This window comes from Dendrobates tinctorius, unplaced genomic scaffold, assembly GCF_039654945.1.
Source record: "Dendrobates tinctorius isolate UK_male_01 unplaced genomic scaffold, ASM3965494v1 ptg000348l, whole genome shotgun sequence".
Taxonomy (NCBI): Eukaryota; Metazoa; Chordata; class Amphibia; order Anura; family Dendrobatidae; genus Dendrobates; species Dendrobates tinctorius.
The window spans coordinates 360,744-385,508 of NW_027362014.1; the positions used below are offsets into that span (position 1 = coordinate 360,744).

At 45.2% G+C, this 24,765-nt stretch overlaps 1 protein-coding gene across 3 annotated transcripts in view; it reads right to left on the minus strand.

Moving 5' to 3' along the window:
- LOC141075022 (solute carrier organic anion transporter family member 1C1-like) overlaps nucleotides 1–24,765 on the minus strand; it is a 139,269-nt gene that overhangs the window by 24,066 nt on the left and 90,438 nt on the right. For all 3 annotated transcript variants that reach the window (XM_073562341.1, XM_073562342.1, XM_073562343.1), the window contains exons 12-13: nucleotides 13,414–13,601; nucleotides 12,832–12,896 (exon numbers count right to left, since the gene is read on the minus strand). In XM_073562341.1, coding sequence (XP_073418442.1) covers nucleotides 12,832–12,896; nucleotides 13,414–13,601 — 253 coding nt within the window. The remainder of the gene's footprint in view (nucleotides 1–12,831; nucleotides 12,897–13,413; nucleotides 13,602–24,765) is intronic.

The following is a 24,765-nucleotide window of genomic DNA, read 5'->3' on the forward strand; positions in this document are numbered from 1 at the left end:
GGAGCACTGTGGATATCACTGTTATTATGGGGACACTGTGGATATCACTGTTATTATGGGGACACTGTGGATATCACTGTTATTATGGGGGGCACTGTGGATATCGCTGTTATTATGGGAGCACTGTGGATATCACTGTTATTATGGGGACACTGTGGATATCACTGTTATTATGGGGACACTGTGGATATCGCTGTTATTATGGGAGCACTGTTGATATCACTGTTATTATGGGGACACTGTGGATATCACTGTTATTATGGGGGCACTGTGGATATCACTGTTATTATGGGAGCACTGTGGATATCACTGTTATTATGGGAGCACTGTGGATATCACTGTTATTATGGGGACACTGTGGATATCACTGTTATTATGGGGACACTGTGGATATCACTGTTATTATGGGGGGCACTGTGGATATCGCTGTTATTATGGGGGACACTGTGGATATCACTGTTATTATGGGGGCACTGTGGATATCGCTGTTATTATGGGAGCACTGTGGATGTCACTGTTATTATGGGACACTGTGGATATCACTGTTATTATGGGGACACTGTGGATATCACTGTTATTATGGGGACACTGTGGATATCGCTGTTATTATGGGAGCACTGTGGATGTCACTGTTATTATGGGACACTGTGGATATCACTGTTATTATGGGGACACTGTGGATATCACTGTTATTATGGGAGCACTGTGGATATCACTGTTATTATGGGGGCACTGTGGATATCGCTGTTATTATGGGAGCACTGTGGATGTCACTGTTATTATGGGACACTGTGGATATCACTGTTATTATGGGGACACTGTGGATATCACTGTTATTATGGGGACACTGTGGATATCACTGTTATTATGGGGAGCACTGTGGATATCACTGTTATTATGGGGACACTGTGGATATCACTGTTATTATGGGGGGCACTGTGGATATCGCTGTTATTATGGGAGCACTGTGGATATCACTGTTATTATGGGGACACTGTGGATATCACTGTTATTATGGGGACACTGTGGATATCGCTGTTATTATGGGAGCACTGTTGATATCACTGTTATTATGGGGACACTGTGGATATCACTGTTATTATGGGGGCACTGTGGATATCACTGTTATTATGGGGACACTGTGGATATCACTGTTATTATGGGAGCACTGTGGATATCACTGTTATTATGGGGGCACTGTGGATATCACTGTTATTATGGGGGCACTGTGGATATCACTGTTATTATGGGGACACTGTGGATGTCACTGTTATTATGGGAGCACTGTGGATATCACTGTTATTATGGGGACACTGTGGATATCACTGTTATTATGGGGGCACTGTGGATATCGCTGTTATTATGGGAGCACTGTGGATGTCACTGTTATTATGGGACACTGTGGATATCACTGTTATTATGGGGACACTGTGGATATCACTGTTATTATGGGGACACTGTGGATATCACTGTTATTATGGGGAGCACTGTGGATATCACTGTTATTATGGGGACACTGTGGATATCACTGTTATTATGGGGGGCACTGTGGATATCGCTGTTATTATGGGAGCACTGTGGATATCACTGTTATTATGGGGACACTGTGGATATCACTGTTATTATGGGGACACTGTGGATATCGCTGTTATTATGGGAGCACTGTTGATATCACTGTTATTATGGGGACACTGTGGATATCACTGTTATTATGGGGGCACTGTGGATATCACTGTTATTATGGGGACACTGTGGATATCACTGTTATTATGGGAGCACTGTGGATATCACTGTTATTATGGGGGCACTGTGGATATCACTGTTATTATGGGGGCACTGTGGATATCACTGTTATTATGGGGACACTGTGGATGTCACTGTTATTATGGGAGCACTGTGGATATCACTGTTATTATGGGGACACTGTGGATATCACTGTTATTATGGGAGCACTGTGGATATCACTGTTATTATGGGGGCACTGTGGATATCACTGTTATTATGGGGGCACTGTGGATATCACTGTTATTATGGGGACACTGTGGATGTCACTGTTATTATGGGAGCACTGTGGATATCACTGTTATTATGGGGGCACTGTGGATATCACTGTTATTATGGGGGCACTGTGGATATCACTGTTATTATGGGGGCACTGTGGATATCACTGTTATTATGGGGACACTGTGGATGTCACTGTTATTATGGGAGCACTGTGGATATCACTGTTATTATGGGGACACTGTGGATATCACTGTTATTATGGGAGCACTGTGGATATCACTGTTATTATGGGGGCACTGTGGATATCACTGTTATTATGGGGGCACTGTGGATATCACTGTTATTATGGGGACACTGTGGATGTCACTGTTATTATGGGAGCACTGTGGATATCACTGTTATTATGGGGGCACTGTGGATATCACTATTATTATGGGAACACTGTGGATATCACTGTTATTATGGGGACACTGTGGATATCACTGTTATTATGGGGGCACTGTGGATATCACTGTTATTATGGGGGGCACTGTGGATATCACTGTTATTATGGGGACACTGTGGATATCACTGTTATTATGGGGACACTGTGGATATCACTGTTATTATGGGGGCACTGTGGATATCACTGTTATTATGGGAGCACTGTGGATATCACTGTTATTATGGGGACACTGTGGATATCACTGTTATTATGGGGGCACTGTGGATATCACTGTTATTATGGGGAGCACTGTGGATATCACTGTTATTATGGGGACACTGTGGATATCACTGTTATTATGGGGACACTGTGGATATCGCTGTTATTATGGGGACACTGTGGATATCGCTGTTATTATGGGAGCACTGTGGATATCGCTGTTATTATGGGGACACTGTGGATATCACTGTTATTATGGGGGCACTGTGGATATCACTGTTATTATGGGGACACTGTGGATATCACTGTTATTATGGGGACACTGTGGATATCACTGTTATTATGGGGGCACTGTGGATATCACTGTTATTATGGGGGCACTGTGGATATCACTGTTATTATGGGGGCACTGTGGATATCGCTGTTATTATGGGGACACTGTGGATATCACTGTTATTATGGGGACACTGTGGATATCACTGTTATTATGGGGACACTGTGGATATCACTGTTATTATGGGGGCACTGTGGATATCACTGTTATTATGGGGGCACTGTGGATATCACTGTTATTATGGGGACACTGTGGATATCACTGTTATTATGGGGACACTGTGGATATCGCTGTTATTATGGGGACACTGTGGATATCACTGTTATTATGGGGGCACTGTGGATATCACTGTTATTATGGGGGCACTGTGGATATCACTGTTATTATGGGGACACTGTGGATATCGCTGTTATTATGGGGACACTGTGGATATCACTGTTATTATGGGAGCACTGTGGATATCACTGTTATTATGGGGACACTGTGGATATCACTGTTATTATGGGAGCACTGTGGATATCACTGTTATTATGGGAGCACTGTGGATATCGCTGTTATTATGGGAGCACTGTGGATATCGCTGTTATTATGGGGGCACTGTGGATATCGCTGTTATTATGGGAGCACTGTTGATATCACTGTTATTATGGGGACACTGTGGATATCACTGTTATTATGGGGGCACTGTGGATATCACTGTTATTATGGGGACACTGTGGATATCACTGTTATTATGGGAGCACTGTGGATATCACTGTTATTATGGGGACACTGTGGATATCACTGTTATTATGGGGCACTGTGGATATCACTGTTATTATGGGAGCACTGTGGATATCACTGTTATTATGGGGACACTGTGGATATCACTGTTATTATGGGGCACTGTGGATATCACTGTTATTATGGGAGCACTGTGGATATCACTGTTATTATGGGGACACTGTGGATATCACTGTTATTATGGGGGCACTGTGGATATCACTGTTATTATGGGAACACTGTGGATATCACTGTTATTATGGGGACACTGTGGATATCACTGTTATTATGGGGCACTGTGGATATCACTGTTATTATGGGAGCACTGTGGATATCACTGTTATTATGGGGGCACTGTGGATATCACTGTTATTATGGGGGCACTGTGGATATCACTGTTATTATGGGGACACTGTGGATGTCACTGTTATTATGGGAGCACTGTGGATATCACTGTTATTATGGGGACACTGTGGATATCACTGTTATTATGGGAGCACTGTGGATATCACTGTTATTATGGGGACACTGTGGATATCACTGTTATTATGGGGGCACTGTGGATATCACTGTTATTATGGGGACACTGTGGATGTCACTGTTATTATGGGGACACTGTGGATATCACTGTTATTATGGGGGCACTGTGGATATCACTGTTATTATGGGGGGCACTGTGGATATCACTGTTATTATGGGGACACTGTGGATATCACTGTTATTATGGGGGCACTGTGGATATCACTGTTATTATGGGGACACTGTGGATATCACTGTTATTATGGGAACACTGTGGATATCACTGTTATTATGGGGAGCACTGTGGATATCACTGTTATTATGGGAGCACTGTGGATATCACTGTTATTATGGGGACACTGTGGATATCGCTGTTATTATGGGGACACTGTGGATATCGCTGTTATTATGGGAGCACTGTGGATATCGCTGTTATTATGGGGACACTGTGGATATCACTGTTATTATGGGGGCACTGTGGATATCACTGTTATTATGGGGGCACTGTGGATATCACTGTTATTATGGGAGCACTGTGGATATCACTGTTATTATGGGAGCACTGTGGATATCGCTGTTATTATGGGAGCACTGTGGATATCGCTGTTATTATGGGGGCACTGTGGATATCACTGTTATTATGGGGGCACTGTGGATATCACTGTTATTATGGGGGCACTGTGGATATCACTGTTATTATGGGGACACTGTGGATATCACTGTTATTATGGGGGCACTGTGGATATCACTGTTATTATGGGGACACTGTGGATATCACTGTTATTATGGGGACACTGTGGATATCACTGTTATTATGGGGGCACTGTGGATATCACTGTTATTATGGGAGCACTGTGGATATCACTGTTATTATGGGGACACTGTGGATATCACTGTTATTATGGGGACACTGTGGATATCACTGTTATTATGGGGGCACTGTGGATATCACTGTTATTATGGGGGCACTGTGGATATCACTGTTATTATGGGGACACTGTGGATATCGCTGTTATTATGGGGACACTGTGGATATCGCTGTTATTATGGGGACACTGTGGATATCACTGTTATTATGGGGGCACTGTGGATATCACTGTTATTATGGGGACACTGTGGATATCACTGTTATTATGGGGACACTGTGGATATCACTGTTATTATGGGGGCACTGTGGATATCACTGTTATTATGGGGGCACTGTGGATATCGCTGTTATTATGGGAGCACTGTGGATATCGCTGTTATTATGGGGGCACTGTGGATATCACTGTTATTATGGGGACACTGTGGATATCACTGTTATTATGGGGGCACTGTGGATATCACTGTTATTATGGGGACACTGTGGATATCACTGTTATTATGGGGACACTGTGGATATCACTGTTATTATGGGGGCACTGTGGATATCACTGTTATTATGGGGGCACTGTGGATATCACTGTTATTATGGGGGCACTGTGGATATCACTGTTATTATGGGGAGCACTGTGGATATCACTGTTATTATGGGGACACTGTGGATATCACTGTTATTATGGGGACACTGTGGATATCACTGTTATTATGGGGGACACTGCGGATATCACTGTTATTATGGGGGCACTGTGTGGATATCACTGTTATTATGGGGGCACTGTGGATATCACTGTTATTATGGGGACACTGTGGATATCACTGTTATTATGGGGACACTGTGGATATCACTGTTATTATGGGAGCACTGTGGATATCACTGTTATTATGGGGACACTGTGGATATCACTGTTATTATGGGGACACTGTGGATATCACTGTTATTATGGGGACACTGTGGATATCACTGTTATTATGGGGACACTGTGGATATCACTGTTATTATGGGACACTGTGGATATCACTGTTATTATGGGGACACTGTGGATATCACTGTTATTATGGGGACACTGTGGATATCGCTGTTATTATGGGGGCACTGTGGATATCACTTTTCTCTAATCCCCTCCACGACAGCACACAGGAGGTGGCCTCCCCATCCTAATTAGGGACAGGAAACAAGGGTTACACAGCCCGGTCCCCTTTCTCTAATCCCCGGTGTTTTCCTGTCCCTATAGGGATGAAGAGGTTCTGTGTGCTCCATGGTTGTGGCCGGCGAGATCCCGGAGTTTCTTACCGGAGAGCTGGGCAGTCGGGGTCGATCGTCCCGGACCTTCCTCCCCGGACGCTGCTCCTGCCACTGGCGGGGCTCGCACCAACCTCCGGCGCTCCGGCAATGCTGGATGGTGAGTCGGGCTGGGGGCCTCCCGTAACTCCCCAGCCCGGGATCCGCTCCCCCCACGCGCCGAATGCTCGCCTCTAACCGAGCGGCATGCACCGGAAGTGACGTTCACCGCCGGGCCCGAAGGCGCGACGTCACTTCCGCCTTGCATTCCACAGTGGAACGCACCGCCATTTTGGTGGGAAACTTAAAAAAATAACAGGTGGCGCCAGGAACTGAGGGGGGAGTGGTCTCATCCGATTGGATGAGGTAAGGAAACGCTGGATCTCGGTTCCTATTTAAGGTAGGACTAACGCCTGCATCTTCCCTGAAAGCTGCTTCTGCAGAGCCCAGCACAACCCCTGGCCCAGCGAGTACACTTGGAAAAGGGTATACACCTTTTTGGTTCAGGACCCATCCTTTGGGGCCCCCCTCCTTTTCTCTCTTTCAGGGAGACAAGGATCCTGCTCCAAAAACTGAAGAAAAACCTACAAGCCGCAAATGCGCCATCTGTAGGAAAAATCTCCCCTCCGATTATAAAAAGACCTTGTGCCAGCAATGCACGGCAAAAATCGTCCGGGAGGAACAACCATCCCTGATAGAGGAAGTACGAGGGACGGTGCGACAGGAGATCCAGTCGTCCCTGGCTACCTTCTCCCAATCATTCGGGGGGGGCCCTCAACCTCAAGGAAGAGGAAATATGCCTCTGAAGACATCTCAGATTCCGAACCCGAGTCATCGGATTCAGCGGATTGGAGGAAAAAGGGTGAATTAACCCCAACCCGGACAAAAGCTAAGAGATGGTTCTTTTCCTCCGTCGATATGGAGGAAGTACTCTGTGGTCAGGAACACAATGGGAGTAGAAGGAGATAGATCATCCTGCACTGAGCGTGGTGGTCTATTTGGCGGCCTGAAGTCTAGGAAGAAAATGGTTTTTCCTATCCATGATAATATCCAGAATCTAATCTTGGAAGAATGGGAATTCCCGGAGAAGAAGCTAAGTATCCCATGCGAAATGAAGGATCGGTTTCCCCTGGACGAAGAAGCCGCGAAACCTTGGACTGAGATTCCTAAAGTAGGTAGCCAGGTAGCCAGAGTAGCTAAAAAAAAACTATGCTACCCTTCGAGGACTCCTCGCAGCTCAAGGACCCGCTTGACCAAAAGATAGTCTCCTGAGGAAGTCCTGGGAAGCCTCAGCAACTTCCTTAAAAAGAAATGTTGCATCGGCCTGTGTAACTATAGAACCCTATACCTCTGGCTTCAGCAGCTAGAAGACCATATAAAAGGAGGAACTCCGAGGGAAGATCTCCTAACCTCTCTCGCTTCTACAGAAGGCAGCAGCCTTTTTAGCGGACTTGGCAGAATCGGTCCGTATTGCGGCAAGAACATCCGTACTTTCCAACACCACGCAAAGGGCCTTATGGCTGAAAATGTGGAGTGGAGATATCCTATCAAAATTATGCTCTATTCCATTCAAGGGCGAATATGTATTTGGTCCAGCACTGGACGAACTATTAGAGAAGGTGACCGACAAAAAGAAAAATCTTCCTGAGCCGAAACCGCCCAAGAAAAAGCCCTATCACCCACCCCAGGCTCAAACCCCTCAATACAGGGGTAAAGGGAAAACCGGGCGATGGAGCTACCCAAAAGGCGGAAGAGGCAGGAATATTTTTCACCACTCCCGCTCAGACAGAGATAAGAAATGACACCAAGCAGGTAGGGGGCAGAATCGCAGACTACTTCCCAAGCTGGCAGATGATAACCACGGATCGAAGAATCCTAGACTCGGTCAGATGGGGAGTAAAAATAGAATTCTCCTCCAGCCCTCCTCAAAACCTGGAAGTAACACATCTTCCTTTGGCAAGACTTCAAAAAGTTCTGCATTTGGAACTCCAAAAGATGCTATCATCGGCGGTGATCTCACCAGTCCCAGAACCGGAGCAGGGTCAAGGCCACTACTCCCGGCTGTTCTTATTAAAAAAGCCAAGTGGGAAATACCAAGTCATCATCAACCTAAAGAAGCTGAACCAACATGTCCGGTACCGACGCTTCAAGATGGAATCGATAAAGACCACGATACCATTGATCGGAGAAGACTTTGCCATGGCCACCATAGATCTCCAAGAGGCCTATTACCACATACCCATCCATCTCATTGGCGATATCTAAGGTTCGCGGTCACTCTAGACGAAGAAGTGCACCACTTCCAGTTCAGAGTCCTGCCCTTCGGCATATCTTCGGCACCCCGAACATTTACAAAAATAATGGCAGAAGTGGTAGCATTCTTCAGAGGAGAGGACATATGTGTCATACCTTACCTGGACGACCTCCTGGTCATTTCTCCCTTCAACACCACTCTAAGACAACACCTGCAATCAGTCCTGCAGACCCTGGCATCCCTGGGCTGGATGGTAAATTGAGAAAAATCAGACCTGAATCCCTCAACCAGGAAGGTCTTTCTAGGGATCCTCCTAGATTCCCAGAACCAAATATCCTTTCTTCTGTCCACCAAGCAAGTAGGTGTGAGATCAAAAGTTCGGACTCTAAAAAGTCAAGAAACAGTGACCATAAGGTTTACCATGTCAACATTAGGGTCAATGACTTCTTGCATCCAAGCAGTCCCCTGGGCCCAGGTCCACTTAAGGATACTCCAGAGATATACCGTATTTTTCGGACTATAAGACGCACCGGACCATAAGACACACCCGAAATTTTCAGAAGGAAAATAGGGAAAAAAATGTGTCAAATGGGGGTCCGTCTTACAGTCCGAATTCAGCTTTCCTGGGAAGGGATCTGGCACATGTGGAGGAGTGGTCACAGGGGTCATTCAGTGGTCCAAGCTGGTGCGGTGGCAGCAGCTCTGTGCTGGGGCAGCTGTGCTGTGCTGGGGCAGCTGGGCTAGGTGGGCTAGGGCAGGTGGGCTGTGCTGGGCTGGGGCAGGTGGGCTCTGTGGTGTGGTGGTGGCGGCGGCTCCGATGCAGGAGCAGCGGCTCCGCCGGCATTTCCTCGAAGCCCGGAGGCCCCCGCACATCCGTTGCTGGCTGCCGCCATGTTGCGGTGGCCTCCAGGAACATGGCCGCCAATCCAGGGACGGCGCATGCTCAGGTTCAGATCTCGTCCTGAGATCTCGGGAGACGAGATTCAAATCTCGGGACAAGATCTGAACCTGAGCATGCACCGTCCCTGGACCGGCGGCCATCTTCCCGGCGTCCATGTTCCCGGAGGCCACCGCAACATGGCGGCAGCCAGCAAAGGATGCACGGGGGCCTCCGGGCTTCGAGGAAATGCCGGCGGAGCCCCCCAAGGAGCATAGAGAGCCGCTACCCCTGCACCGGAGCACAGCCCGCTGCCACCACCGCACCACAGAGTCTCGCGGCACCCGCCACCAGTCATGGTCGCAAGTGTGTGCATATATATATATATATATATATATATATATATTGCGACCATAAGACGCAACCCCCACTTTCCCCAAAAAATTTTTGGGTAAAAAAGTGCGTCTTATGATCCAAAAAATACGGTATCCCATCCCACTTGAACAAAGACCCGGAGACCCTCAATACGAGAATCACCCTACCCCAGCACGTAAAGCTGTCTCTCTCAACTGGTGGCTCAACCAGGGACACCCTGGATCCCATGACGTCAATCACAACAGATGCCAGGAAACGCGGTTGGGGAGCAATTTCGCCTCAGGGAGTCTTCCAGGGACTCTGGCCTAAAACCATGGAAAAACAATATTCCAATTACAGAGAACTGAGAGCGGTAGAAGAAGCCCTAAAGGCAGCAGAAACATCAGTCCAGGGAACCCATGTCCGGATTTACTCCGACAATATGACCACTGTGGCCCATCTACGTCATCAGGGCAGCACAAAATACGGAAGCCTGCAAAACGTGTCAGCACGAATATTCTGCTGGGCAGAACGCCATCTCCAGTCCCTATCAGTTCACCTGAAAGGATCCGACAACATCGAGGCAGACTTCCTAAGCAGGACAGACTTAGATCGAGGAGGATGGAGCCTCAGTATGAGAGTATTCCATACCATAACCAAAAAATGGGGTCTCCCAGAGGTAGACCTATTTGCGAACTTGGAGAATGCCAAAACAAAGCAGTACTTCTGCATAGGTCCAAGCGAAAAACATTCAAGGGTGGATGCCTTCACTCACCCGTGGAACTTCGGACTGGCATACGCCTTTCCATCAGTTCCCCTAATACCTAGAACCCTGCAGAAGGTCAGGACAGACGGGTCAAAACTATCCTGATCGCCCCTCTGTGGCCAAAAAGGAGCTGGTTCGGAGCCCTAAAACTAATGAACTCAGAGGGTTCCCTGATCCTACCTTTGGACCGCGACCGTTTACATCAAGGTCCCACCTTCACCCGGCTCCCCACAGCTTAAGCTTGGCAGCCTGGCTTCTGAAACCACAATCCTGAAAGCCAGAGGCCTCTCAGATGCGGTGATATCCACCTTACAAAAGAGTAGGAAACCAATCACAAACGCCATATATTCCAAAATATGGAAGACTTTCTCAGCATGGTACAGATCCACGTCCATGGATCCCTTCTACCCAGACTTAGCAAAGATCCTAGATTTCCTACAAGACGACTTATCCAAGGGTCTAAAACCAAGTACCTTGAGGGTCCAAGTATCAGCCCTGAGTTCTTACTTCGAACCAAACCTAGCAGAGCATCGATGGATCAAGAGATTTATGTCAGCAGCTTCCAGAATCCATCCAAATAAGTCCAGCTTGGGACTTGAATATAGTACTAAATGGTCTAACGAGCCCTCCATTTGAACCTATCGACCAGACCCAGATAGATAAACTATCCCGGAAAACAGCACTACTCGTAGCCCTTACAACGGCAAGAAGAGGTGGCGAAATTGAGGCTCTGTCCATCAGAGAGCCTTATTTAAGAATTCTGGACGATAGACTAATTTTCCTGCTAGACTCTTCCTTTGTACCAAAAGTGTCTTCGGATTTCCACAGGTCCCAGGAAATAATACTGCCCTCCTTCTGTGATAACCCGAAGGATGAAAGGGAAGTGGGATTCCATTCTCTGGACGTCCGACGAGCAGTCCTGCTCTATTTGGAAGAGACAAAACTCTGGAGGAAAGATCAGAATCTCTTTGTTCAGTATGGTGGACCGAACAAAGGGAAAAAACCATCCAAAAGCTCCCTAGCTAACTGGATCAAGAAAGCAATCACGGCCGCTTATAAAAACCAGGATCTACCTCCTCCGGTGTCCCTGAAGGCCCACTCCACTAGAGCTGTCTCCGTCTCCAGGGCAGAAAAGGCCAATGCATCCATCGAGCAGATCTGCAAGGCTGCGACCTGGTCCTCAGTCCATACCTTCACGAGGCATTATAGATTAGATCTGATGTCAGTACGAGATCTAGCCTTTGGCAGGAAAGTCCTGCAAGCCGTGGTCCCTCCCTAAACCATTACTCTTTGGTATACCTCCTGTGTGCTGTCGTGGAGGGGATTAGAGAAAAGAGAACTACACTTACCGGTAGTTGGGTTTCTAAGACCCTCCACAACAGCACGGGTAATTCCCCCCCCTAACAAATTTTGTTGATGTGACTTATATGAATAAATAATATTTCAAGCATTCACTCTGTGGTCCTTAGAAAACACTGGGGATTAGAGGGAGGGGAGGGCTGTGTAACCTCTTGTTTCCTGTCCCTAATTAGGATGGGGAGGCCACCTCCTGTGTGCTGTCGTGGAGGGTCTTAGAAACCCAACTACCGGTAAGTCTAGTTCTATTATTATGGGGACACTGTGGATATCACTGTTATTATGGGAGCACTGTGGATATCGCTGTTATTATGGGAACACTGTGGATATCGCTGTTATTATGGGGGCACTGTGGATATCACTGTTATTATGGGGGCACTGTGGATATCGCTGTTATTATGGGGGCACTGTGGATGTCACTGTTATTATGGGAGCACTGTGGATATCGCTGTTATTATGGGGGCACTGTGGATATCACTGTTATTATGGGGGCACTGTGGATATCACTGTTATTATGGGGGCACTGTGGATATCACTGTTATTATGGGAGCACTGTGGATATCGCTGTTATTATGGGGACACTGTGGATATCACTGTTATTATGGGAGCACTGTGGATATCACTGTTATTATGGGGGCACTGTGGATATCGCTGTTATTATGGGGGCACTGTGGATATCACTGTTATTATGGGGGCACTGTGGATATCGCTGTTATTATGGGGGCACTGTGGATGTCACTGTTAGTACGGGGGAGCACCGTGGATGTCAATTTTCCTGGTCTCTAGTCGGTGGCATTGTGTATAGTGATCTGTTCTCACCTAATGTTCTGATCAGTAACATGTAAACACCGATGGCCAGAGATTTCAGCTCCGGAGATACGCACCTGCAAGAACAGGAGAAACTTTAGAGGTCATAAAATTTATTATGATTCATCTGTGGGATCAGTGATCTGTATCGTGCGGCAGAAGCGTCTCAGAATCCCTGTAAGGTAATTACTGTGCCCTCTCCTGTAAATTACTGTATGTAGATACAGATAGTACTGCCTCCTGGTCTCTCCCTGTAAATGAAGTAGGTACAGATAGTACTGCCTCCTTGTCTCTCCCAGTAAATGATGTAGCTACAGATAGTACTGCCTCCTGGTCTCTCCCTGTAAATGATGTAGCTACAGATAGTACTGCCTCCTGGTCTCTCCCTGTAAATGAAGTAGGTACAGATAGTACTGCCTCCTTGTCTCTCCCAGTAAATGATGTAGCTACAGATAGTACTGCCTCCTTGTCTCTCCCTGTAAATGAAGTAGGTACAGATAGTACTGCCTCCTTGTCTCTCCATGTAAATTAGGTAGGTATTTTTCCTATTAGACTATTTTCTTACAACGCGTCAGTTATTATGTTGGCACTGACCAGAGAATGAGGACGTAGCTCGGAGATCCACCAGTCGCATATACAAAGGTTGTAAAGATCTGTGTGATGACATAGATGAGGAACATTTTTTCACAAGTGTCACCGCGTGGACAGGAGCCGAGAGTCACCGATGAATTCATTGATGGTGGCAAATCCAGGGCCTCAATGCAGGAGCAATTGTGATAGACCTGGAATACCCGAGGACATTGTCTGACCGCCGCTGTTATCATATCATAATAAACATACATCTCACCGACCATCATAAATCTCATTTACATCTCACCGAGCATCATAAATCTCATCATCTCACCAACCATCATAAATCTCATCATCCAACTCATCGACCATCATAAATCTCATCATCTCACCGACCATCATAAATCTCATTTACATCTCACCAACCATCACAAATCTCAGCGTACATCTCACCGACCATCATAAATCTCAGCGTACATATCACCGACCATCATAAATCTCATTTACATCTCACCGAGCATCATAAATCTCATCATCTCACCAACCATCCATAAATCTCATCTCACCAACCATCATAAATCTCATCTCACTGACCATCATAAATCTCATTTACATCTCACCGACCATCATAAATCTCATTTACATCTCACCGACCATCATAAATCTCATCATCTCACCAACCATCATAAATCTCATCATCTCACCAACCATCATAAATCTCATCATCCAACTCATCGACCATCATAAATCTCATCATCTCACCGACCATCATAAATCTCATTTACATCTCACCAACCATCACAAATCTCAGCGTACATCTCACCGACCATCATAAATCTCAGCGTACATATCACCGACCATCATAAATCTCATTTACATCTCACCGAGCATCACAAATCTCAGCGTACATCTCACCGACCATCATAAATCTCATTTACATCTCACCAACCATCACAAATCTCAGCGTACATCTCACCGAGCATCATAAATCTCATCATCTCACCATCCATAAATCTCATCTCACCAACCATCATAAATCTCATCTCACTGACCATCATAAATCTCATTTACATCTGACCGACCATCATAAATCTCATTTACATCTCACCGACCATCATAAATCTCATCATCTCACCAACCATCATAAATCTCATCATCCAACTCATCGACCATCATGAATCTCATCATCTCACCGACCATCATAAATCTCATTTACATCTCACCAACCATCACAAATCTCAGCGTACATCTCACCGACCATCATAAATCTCAGCGTACATATCACCGACCATCATAAATCTCATTTACATCTCACCGAGCATCATAAATCTCATCATCTCACCAACCATCCATAAATCTCATCTCACCAACCATCATAAATCTCATCTCACTGACCATCATAAATCTCATTTACATCTCACCGACCATCATAAATCTCATTTACATCTCACCGAGCATCATAAATCTCATCATCTCACCAACCATCATAAATCTCATCTCACCAACCATCATAAATCTCATCTCACTGACCATCATAAATCTCATTTACATCTCACCGACCATCATAAATCTCATCATCTCACCAACCATCATAAATCTCATCATCTCACCAACCATCATAAATCTCATCATCCAACTCATCGACCATCATAAATCTCATCATCTCACCAACCATCATAAATCTCATCTCACTGACCATCATAAATCTCATTTACATCTCACCGACCATCATAAATCTCATCATCTCACCAACCGTCACAAATCTCATCATCTCACCAACCATCATAAATCTCATCATCCAACTCATCGACCATCATAAATCTCATCATCTCATCGACCATCATAAATCTCATCATCTCACCAACCATCACAAATCTCAGCGTACATCTCACCGACCATCATAAATCTCAGCGTACATCTCACCGAGCATCATAAATCTCATTTACATCTCACCGAGCATCATAAATCTCATCATCTCACCAACCATCATAAATCTCATCATCTCACCAACCATCACAAATCTCTTCATACATCTCACGACCATCTTATAAATCTCATCATCTCACCGACCATCACAAATCTCATCGTATATATCACCAACCATCATAAATTTCACCATCTCATCGACCATCAAAAATCTCTTCGTACATCTCATTGCCATCATAAATCTCATCATCCATCTCACCGAGCATCATAAATCTCATCATCTCACCGAGCATCATAAATCTCATCATCTCACCAACCATCATAAATCTCATCATCTCACCAACCATCATAAATCTCATCATCTCACCAACCATCATAAATCTCATTTACATCTCACCAACCATCACAAATCTCAGCGTACATCTCACCGACCATCATAAATCTCAGCGTACATATCACCGACCATCATAAATCTCATTTACATCTCACCGAGCATCATAAATCTCATCATCTCACCAACCATCCATAAATCTCATCTCACCAACCATCATAAATCTCATCTCACTGACCATCATAAATCTCATTTACATCTCACCGACCATCATAAATCTCATTTACATCTCACCGACCATCATAAATCTCATCATCTCACCAACCATCATAAATCTCATCATCTCACCAACCATCATAAATCTCATCATCCAACTCATCGACCATCATAAATCTCATCATCTCACCGACCATCATAAATCTCATTTACATCTCACCAACCATCACAAATCTCAGCGTACATCTCACCGACCATCATAAATCTCAGCGTACATATCACCGACCATCATAAATCTCATTTACATCTCACCAACCATCACAAATCTCAGCGTACATCTCACCGACCATCATAAATCTCATTTACATCTCACCAACCATCACAAATCTCAGCGTACATCTCACCGAGCATCATAAATCTCATCATCTCACCATCCATAAATCTCATCTCACCAACCATCATAAATCTCATCTCACTGACCATCATAAATCTCATTTACATCTCACCGACTATCATAAATCTCATTTACATCTCACCGACCATCATAAATCTCATCATCTCACCAACCATCATAAATCTCATCATCTCACCAACCATCATAAATCTCATCATCCAACTCATCGACCATCATAAATCTCATCATCTCACCGACCATCATAAATCTCATTTACATCTCACCAACCATCACAAATCTCAGCGTACATCTCACCGACCATCATAAATCTCAGCGTACATATCACCGACCATCATAAATCTCATTTACATCTCACCGAGCATCATAAATCTCATCATCTCACCAACCATCCATAAATCTCATCTCACCAACCATCATAAATCTCATCTCACTGACCATCATAAATCTCATTTACATCTCACCGACCATCATAAATCTCATTTACATCTCACCGAGCATCATAAATCTCATCATCTCACCAACCATCATAAATCTCATCTCACTGACCATCATAAATCTCATTTACATCTCACCGACCATCATAAATCTCATCATCTCACCAACCATCATAAATCTCATCATCTCACCAACCATCATAAATCTCATCATCCAAATCATCGACCATCATAAATCTCATCATCTCACCAACCATCATAAATCTCATCTCACTGACCATCATAAATCTCATTTACATCTCACCGACCATCATAAATCTCATCATCTCACCAACCGTCACAAATCTCATCATCTCACCAACCATCATAAATCTCATCATCCAACTCATCGACCATCATAAATCTCATCATCTCATCGACCATCATAAATCTCATCATCTCACTGACCATCACAAATCTCAGCGTACATCTCACCGACCATCATAAATCTCAGCGTACATCTCACCGAGCATCATAAATCTCATTTACATCTCACCGAGCATCATAAATCTCATCATCTCACCAACCATCATAAATCTCATCATCTCACCGACCATCACAAATCTCATCATATATATCACCAACCATCATAAATTTCACCATCTCATCGACCATCAAAAATCTCTTCGTACATCTCATTGCCATCATAAATCTCATCATCCATCTCACCGAGCATCATAAATCTCATCATCTCACCGAGCATCACAAATCTCATCATCTCACCAACCATCATAAATCTCATCATCTCACCGACCATCACAAATCTCATCGTATATATCACCAACCATCATAAATTTCACCATCTCATCGACCATCAAAAATCTCTTCGTACATCTCATTGCCATCATAAATCTCATCATCCATCTCACCGAGCATCATAAATCTCATCATCTCACCGAGCATCACAAATCTCATCATCTCACCAACCATCATAAATCTCATCATCTCACCGACCATCACAAATCTCATCATATATATCACCAACCATCATAAATTTCACCATCTCATCGACCATCAAAAATCTCTTCGTACATCTCATTGCCATCATAAATCTCATCATCCATCTCACCGAGCATCATAAATCTCATCATCTCACCGAGCATCATAAATCTCATCATCTCACCAACCATCATAAATCTCATCATCTCACCAACCATCATAAATCTCATCATCTCACCAACCATCATAAATCTCATCATCTCACCAACCATCATAAATCTCATCGTATATATCACCAACCATCATAAATCTCATCGTACAGTTGATACCAGAAGTTTTAATCCACTATATAAAGACACATCTGCATGTTTCTGCAGGTTTTTCTCAATATTTGACATGAAATCAGAATAAACCTTTCCCGGTTTAGGTCAGTAAAGATTACCATCATTATTAATATTTGCCAAATGCCAGAATAATGAGAGAGAAAGTTTTAATGCATTTTTATTACTTACTGCAAAGTCAGAAGTTTCCCTCCATTTCATTAGTATTTGCTATCTTTTGCCTTACACTGAATGACTTGGGTTAGACATTTGGGATCTCCTTCCAGAAGCTTCTCACAATAGTTGGTCGGAATTTGAGCCCAATGCTCCTGACAACACTGGTGTAACGGCTCCAGGTTGGTAGGTCACCTTACTCGCAGCACCGGGCTTTTCAGCTTTGACCATACATTTTCAATAGGATTGAGATCAGGGCTTTGTGATGGCCGCTCCAAAACATTGAGTTTGTTATCCTTAACCCCCGGGCCATTTCTGCATTTTCGTTTTTCGCTCCCCTTCTTCCAAGTGCCATAACTTTTTTTATTTTTCCGTCAATATGGCCACGTGAGGGCTTGTTTTTTGCGGGACAAGTTGTACTTTTGAACGACACCATTGGTTTTAACATATTGTGTACTGGAAAATGGGAAAAAAAATTCCAAGTGCGGTGAAATTGCAAAAAGGTGCAATCCCACAGTTTTGTTTTTTTTGTTACCATGTTCACAAAGGCAGGTTAGTTTTAGCACTTAGATCGGGCGCGCTCATAGCAATCTGGCTATGACAGCAATAGAGGTCTGCTGGAGACCTCTGGTAGTCATGCCAACTTAGCGGTGGCTTGCGATCAAGTGACGAGGTCCCCAATGGGCGGTATTTCCGTTGCGCTTACCGGAAGCGAGCGTGAAATGCCACTGGCATAAATTGACAGCAGCATTAAACTATTTAACAGCTGTGGGTGGATTGTGATTCTCCCCACGGCTGTTGCGGGCACATGTCAGTTGTATATATCAGCTGACGTGCCCAGAAAGGTGCGGTCTCAGCGCTGGAGCCCGCACCAAACAGTGGGAGTCCGAAATCAGACATCATCATTATGCCCAATGTCCGAAAGGGGTTAAAGGGAACCTGTCAGCAGGATTGTGCACGGTAACCTACACACAGTGTCACGTTGACGCCGTTATACTGAATAAAACTATACCTTGGTTGATGAAATCCGTCTTGTGGTTGTTTAATCTTTATTTTCAGTTTTGAGTTAATGATATGCTCATGCCCCGGGGCAGCCTGGAGGGGTGGTAATGAATATCTGCACATACTGAATAATGTGATCCGATATCTGATACTGCGCATGCGCCGACGGCGCCATATTGGAGGAGGAAGTTCATTTTTTCTTCTGCAGCAAGATGGCGCCACTGGCGCGTGCGCAGTAACAGCTATCGGATCACCTATACACACCGACAGGTGCTACTGCGCGACAGGCGTCATTTACAATTTTTTTTTTTCTATTTGAATAACATCAACCACATTTATTTATTTTTTTTAAATTCGTTTATTGAACCAAAGGCAGGAGATACAGTATGCAAAGTGACAGCAATGAAAGTATCATGTAACACACATATCACAGAGCATTGATGTCAAACAGCGCGAGTATACCAACTGTGCATTAATAAAACATTCCGTCAACCGCCTTACATTGGTCTGTGTATTATTATTCCAATAATAAAGCCTGCCTAGCGCTAAAACATTATTACTACTACAGAACAGCTATTCGCAGCCTATGTCTATATAATTAGCTCTCTATCCTGCGGTATCTCCGTCCTACAACGTGAGGTGAGCGGAGTTCCACCTCTCCCATATCTTTACCCGGGCGCCCTCTGTTTTGGTAGAGCGTACGCTCATATGGGATAATCGAGTTCACCAATTCTATCCAGGCCCTGAGGGAGGGATCCGAACCCCCCATCCGCCGCAGCGCCAGCACCTTCCGTGCCATGAACAACGTCTCCCATAAGAAAATCCCCGTATAATGTCCCCACGTCTCATCATCCCACACCCCAAACAGACAAACCAGCGGCTCAAGGGGAACAGGAATCTGTGCCAGGAAGGTTAATAATGACGTCACCTCTTCCCAGTAGTCTACTATAATCGGACATTGCCAGATCATGTGGATAAAATCCGCATCGGGTGCATGGCATCTCAGACACTCCGAAGATTGGAAACGGCCCATCCTAAAGAGTCGAGTCGGAGTACAATATGATTGGTTTATGATATAAAGTTGTGTCATTCTATTGTTAATGGACGGGGACACCTTAGTTGGTGACTCCAGGATTTCCTCCCACTCCTCTCCCTGTGTGTCCGGGATGAGCCTTTCCATTTCCCCCTAACCAGGCATACGGCAGATTCCGTCCCCACCGATAGCATGTGTGTGTACAGAGAGGAGACGAGACCCTGGGGACCCTGTGATCTAAGAATGCCTATCGGGGTAGAGACGAGACGGCATTATTCACACCGACATGTCTCATGTGCGACTGAAGGGCCGATCTTAACTGCAAATATCGGAAGAATTGTGACCTCGGGACATCGCACTTAGGTTGTGATTGTTCAAAAGATAATAGTGTCCCACATTCATATATATCCCCCATCGTGGAGACATTGCACTGAGGCCAGAATTCAGCAGACGGGTGGGCAAGCAGTGTCGGAAGATAACCGTTATTCCATAAGGGCATCTCAGCTATGATGTCACTAAATCCGACCGCCCTCTTAATCTGTCGCCACACTAGTCTTGCCAGACGAAGCATGGCCAGCAGACGTGGGACTTTCACCTTCTCCATCTCCAAGAACCCCAGCGGGCAATCAGCATGTGCAGCATGAAGCAAATGGCTCTCAGAATTAGGGAGATGATCACCAGGCATCCACTTATTTATAGCCCTTGCCTGTCCCGCCAGATAATATAGAAAAAAATCCGGTAGCGCCACCCCCCTCCTTTTTTTGGCCTTTGTAGGGTGGATAGCTTAAGTTTTGGCCTAGTTTTCCCCCATATGAAAGACGTAATTTGGGAATTTAAGTTAGTGAAAAAAGACTTAGGCACCACCACAGCACTATGCTGGAGAAAGTAGCTGATCTTAGGGAGTAGCATCATTTTAATTAGATTAATGCGTCCGGCTACAGACAGCGGGAGTTTACTCCAAATCGCAAATTTGACTTTAACCATCTCTAATAATGGATATAAAATTGTAGATCAAGTGTGCTAGACTGAGAAATATGAACACCCAAATATTTAAAATGTGGTAAAATAGGCAACAAGGAGAGAGTCCCAAGTCGCGGCATCGGGGCATGAGAAAGAGGCATCAGAGCAGACTTCTCCCAATTTATATACAGGCCGGAATATCTCCTGAATTCATTTATAGTGGCAATCACCCCCGTCAACGTCTCCTCCGCTCTATCCATAAATATATCATCAGCATACAGGCCTATGGTGTCTACCCGATCTGCTATCTCTATACCCATAATATTAGAGGTTCTCATGCGGATTGCCAAAGCCTCTATTGCAAGAGAAAAGAGCCGGGGAGAGGGGACACCCCTGACAAGTCCCCCTGTGCAAAGAAAAGGACTTGGAAGCGGAACCATTCACAATGACACGGGCTTTAGGTTTCATATATAATGTATTAACCGTATTTCTGCAGGCATGCGTGGAGGAAAGGCCACCCAAGGGAATCGAAGGCCTTGGCCGCATCCAACGACGCCAATGCCCATCGTCCGGCATCAGGGAGCTATATTGAACCACCGATTGAACCCGTCTAATATTAATGGAGGTGCTCTTCCCAGGCATAAAGCCAGTCTGATCAGGATGTACAAGTTCCAAAATAATTGAATTTAGCCTAGTTGCCAAGATCTTGGTAAAAATTTTGTAATCCACATTTACTAAAGATATGGGGCGATAAGATCCACAGTCCAGAGGGTCCTTCCCCTCTTAAGCACTATTATATTAGCCTCATAGAAGGACTCCGGCATGACCCCACCCCAAATCCCCCGGAACACCGACAATAAAAGTGGCGCTAAAATCTCCCGGTATTTCCTGTACAGCTCTATAGGGAACCCATCCGGCCCAGGGGCTTTCCCAGAGGCCATATCCCTCACGGCATCTTCTATCTCTTCCAGAGTGAACTCAGCATCCATAAAGGCCCGCTGAGAGGCACTTAGTGTGGGAAACGTTATATCTGATAGTCTAGACACCCCTGGTTACCAATGTCATTTTTTGAACTGTACAGTGAGCTATAATAATCATGGAAACCCCCCCTATTTCTTCCGTCGAGGACACCACTGTACCATCTGAGCTGCGGATCTGTAATATTGTGTTAGTTGTATTGTGCTGCCGCACCAAATAGGCCAAAAATTTACTGGACTGGCTCCCTAGCTCAAAGTAGGACTGGCGAGTAAAGAATAATTTACGTTTGGACTTGGGAGTCTATGTGTTGAGTATATAATCTTTGGGCCGTTAACGACTCCACTCTATTACCACTGGTTTGATTAGATATGTAGGTAGCCTCTGAATCCTTCAATCGTTGCTCTATTTCGTCATCCTCCCCCGACGTCACCCGTTTGATGTAGGAGATTGTAGAAGATAGGCAGCCCCTCAAGTACGCCTTAAGGGTGTCCCAAAATAAATTAACATTCCGGGGTTCGGGGAGGGAGGACACGAAAACATGTAATTGGTCGATTGTTCTATCGGGTGACTTGATCAATTTCAGCCAGAAAGGGTTTCATTTCCATGTCATCCTACCTGGTGGGCCATATTTGAGTTTAAGAATGATTGGGCTATGGTCTGAAATCCCTCTACTTCCATGTTCAGTACTATCCACCCACATCGCCAGACCACTAGATCCAAAAATGTAATCTATACGAGATAAGGAATGCCTAGTGGAAGAATGGCAAGTATACTCCCTTGTTTCTGGGTGACGTGTCCTCCATAGGTCCAACCATCCACTACCTTCTATAAACTGTGATAATTGGGATGTAGCCACTGCTGGGGTCCCACCCTGTATTCCGTCATCCAGTCTCAATCTATCGAGGCAATTATTCATAACCAAATTAAAATCCCCCATACAAATAACATCTGCGTCTGGGTAGTTTAAAGTAAAACTCAATGCTTTCTGGAGAATCGACGTACCAGCTGGAGGGGGATTATAAACACAGAATAACATACTTCCTAGAATTGATCAGTGCATACACAAATATGAAGTGCCCCTCAGAGTCTCACCGGGCCTCCCGGACCTCCCATCTAACGTCCTTGTGTATTAGTAATGAGACCCCCCTGGAGTAACTGGTGTGAAATGCGTGTAAAGACCATTGAACCCATGGCTTTTGTACACTCCGAGCGGTATCCCCGGTCAAGTGGGTCTCGACCAGAGCCACAATGTGAGGGTGATAGTGCCTAATTTGTGAAAATACTTTAATTTTTTCCAGGGGGCTTTGATACCCCTCACATTCCATGTCATGCAGATTAATTCAGAACCCATCTCCACTTCTCTGGGCATGTTGCGTATCGGTGCCTAAGTAGAACTTGGAGACATCACATAAATAGTAGGACTTCCATTGGCTGTAACCTCTATCTAAGTAACTCTGAAAGCTAAAACTAAAGATTTTAGAAAAAAAGACAACAAAATATAAACCTAGTAACATAGGAGCAAAGTCCCGCTCCTTTATCAAAAAACAAGGGGATACCATCACTGAACACAGTGTCCGGTATTGTAGATCTCTGGGTGTCCGCCAGGAGAGCTCCGATTTAAGCCCGCAATGAAAGGATCCAGATGAAAATAGATGCTCTAGGACTCCTTCGCAGAAGATCCTCTATGGGACCGCAGCCTCCGCCGGATCCGTGAAAAACACGGAGGAACCCCCATGGACAGCCCGAAGCCGAGCTGTATAAATCATGGAATACACAATGTTCTTTCCCCTGAGCCTCTTCTTGATGTCGATAAATTGCGCACGCTGCTTCTGAAGTTCCGCAGAGAAATCCGGGAAGATTGAAATCACGGCGTCGTTGAACTTGATGGGGCTCTTTTGTCGTGCGAGGCGCAGAATGGTGTCTATCCTTGCAGTTGAGGAGACGCGCCAGGAAGGGTCTAGGCGGGGCCCCCAGAGGCAGAGGTTTGGTGGGAACTCTGTGGGCTCTCTCAACAGCGAACACCGAGGAGATTTCATCTCCCAGAGAGGTCTTTAGCCAGCCTTATAGGAATTGCACAGGGTGCTGACCTTCAGAGCGTTCAGGTAGACCGATGACACGGATGTTGTTCCGACGCATTGTTTTCTAGGTCATCCGCTTTTTGCCTCCAGGCGTTCATAGATCCCGCTACCTTAGTTAGCTTAGCCTCCATTGGCGTAATGGTGTCTTCCACCTGGGACACTCTTGTCTCCACCTCCGTGATGCGCCCCCTCATGGCCTGCATATCATGACGGAGTCTCCCCACCTCAGCGTAGACATCTTCTATTTTCTCCGTCAGGGAGGTCCTGGTGAGGGAGATAGCCTGCATCAACTGTTCAGATGCCTGTTTAAGGGTCATTTCTTCCTGCTCAATCTCTTCTCCACCCCCTGAGAGTCGATTTTTACGCTGAGATTGTGAGGAGGTGTTCCGTAAATAGAGTGCGCTCTCAGAGGGGTCAGGTCTGACAAATTCCTTCAATTTTTCTGCCGCCGTCGATCCCTTAGGCCGATTCATGATTAAGAACCGCGAAGTATCCCAGTGTAGCTGAAATTATACAGTCCAGAAATCCTCC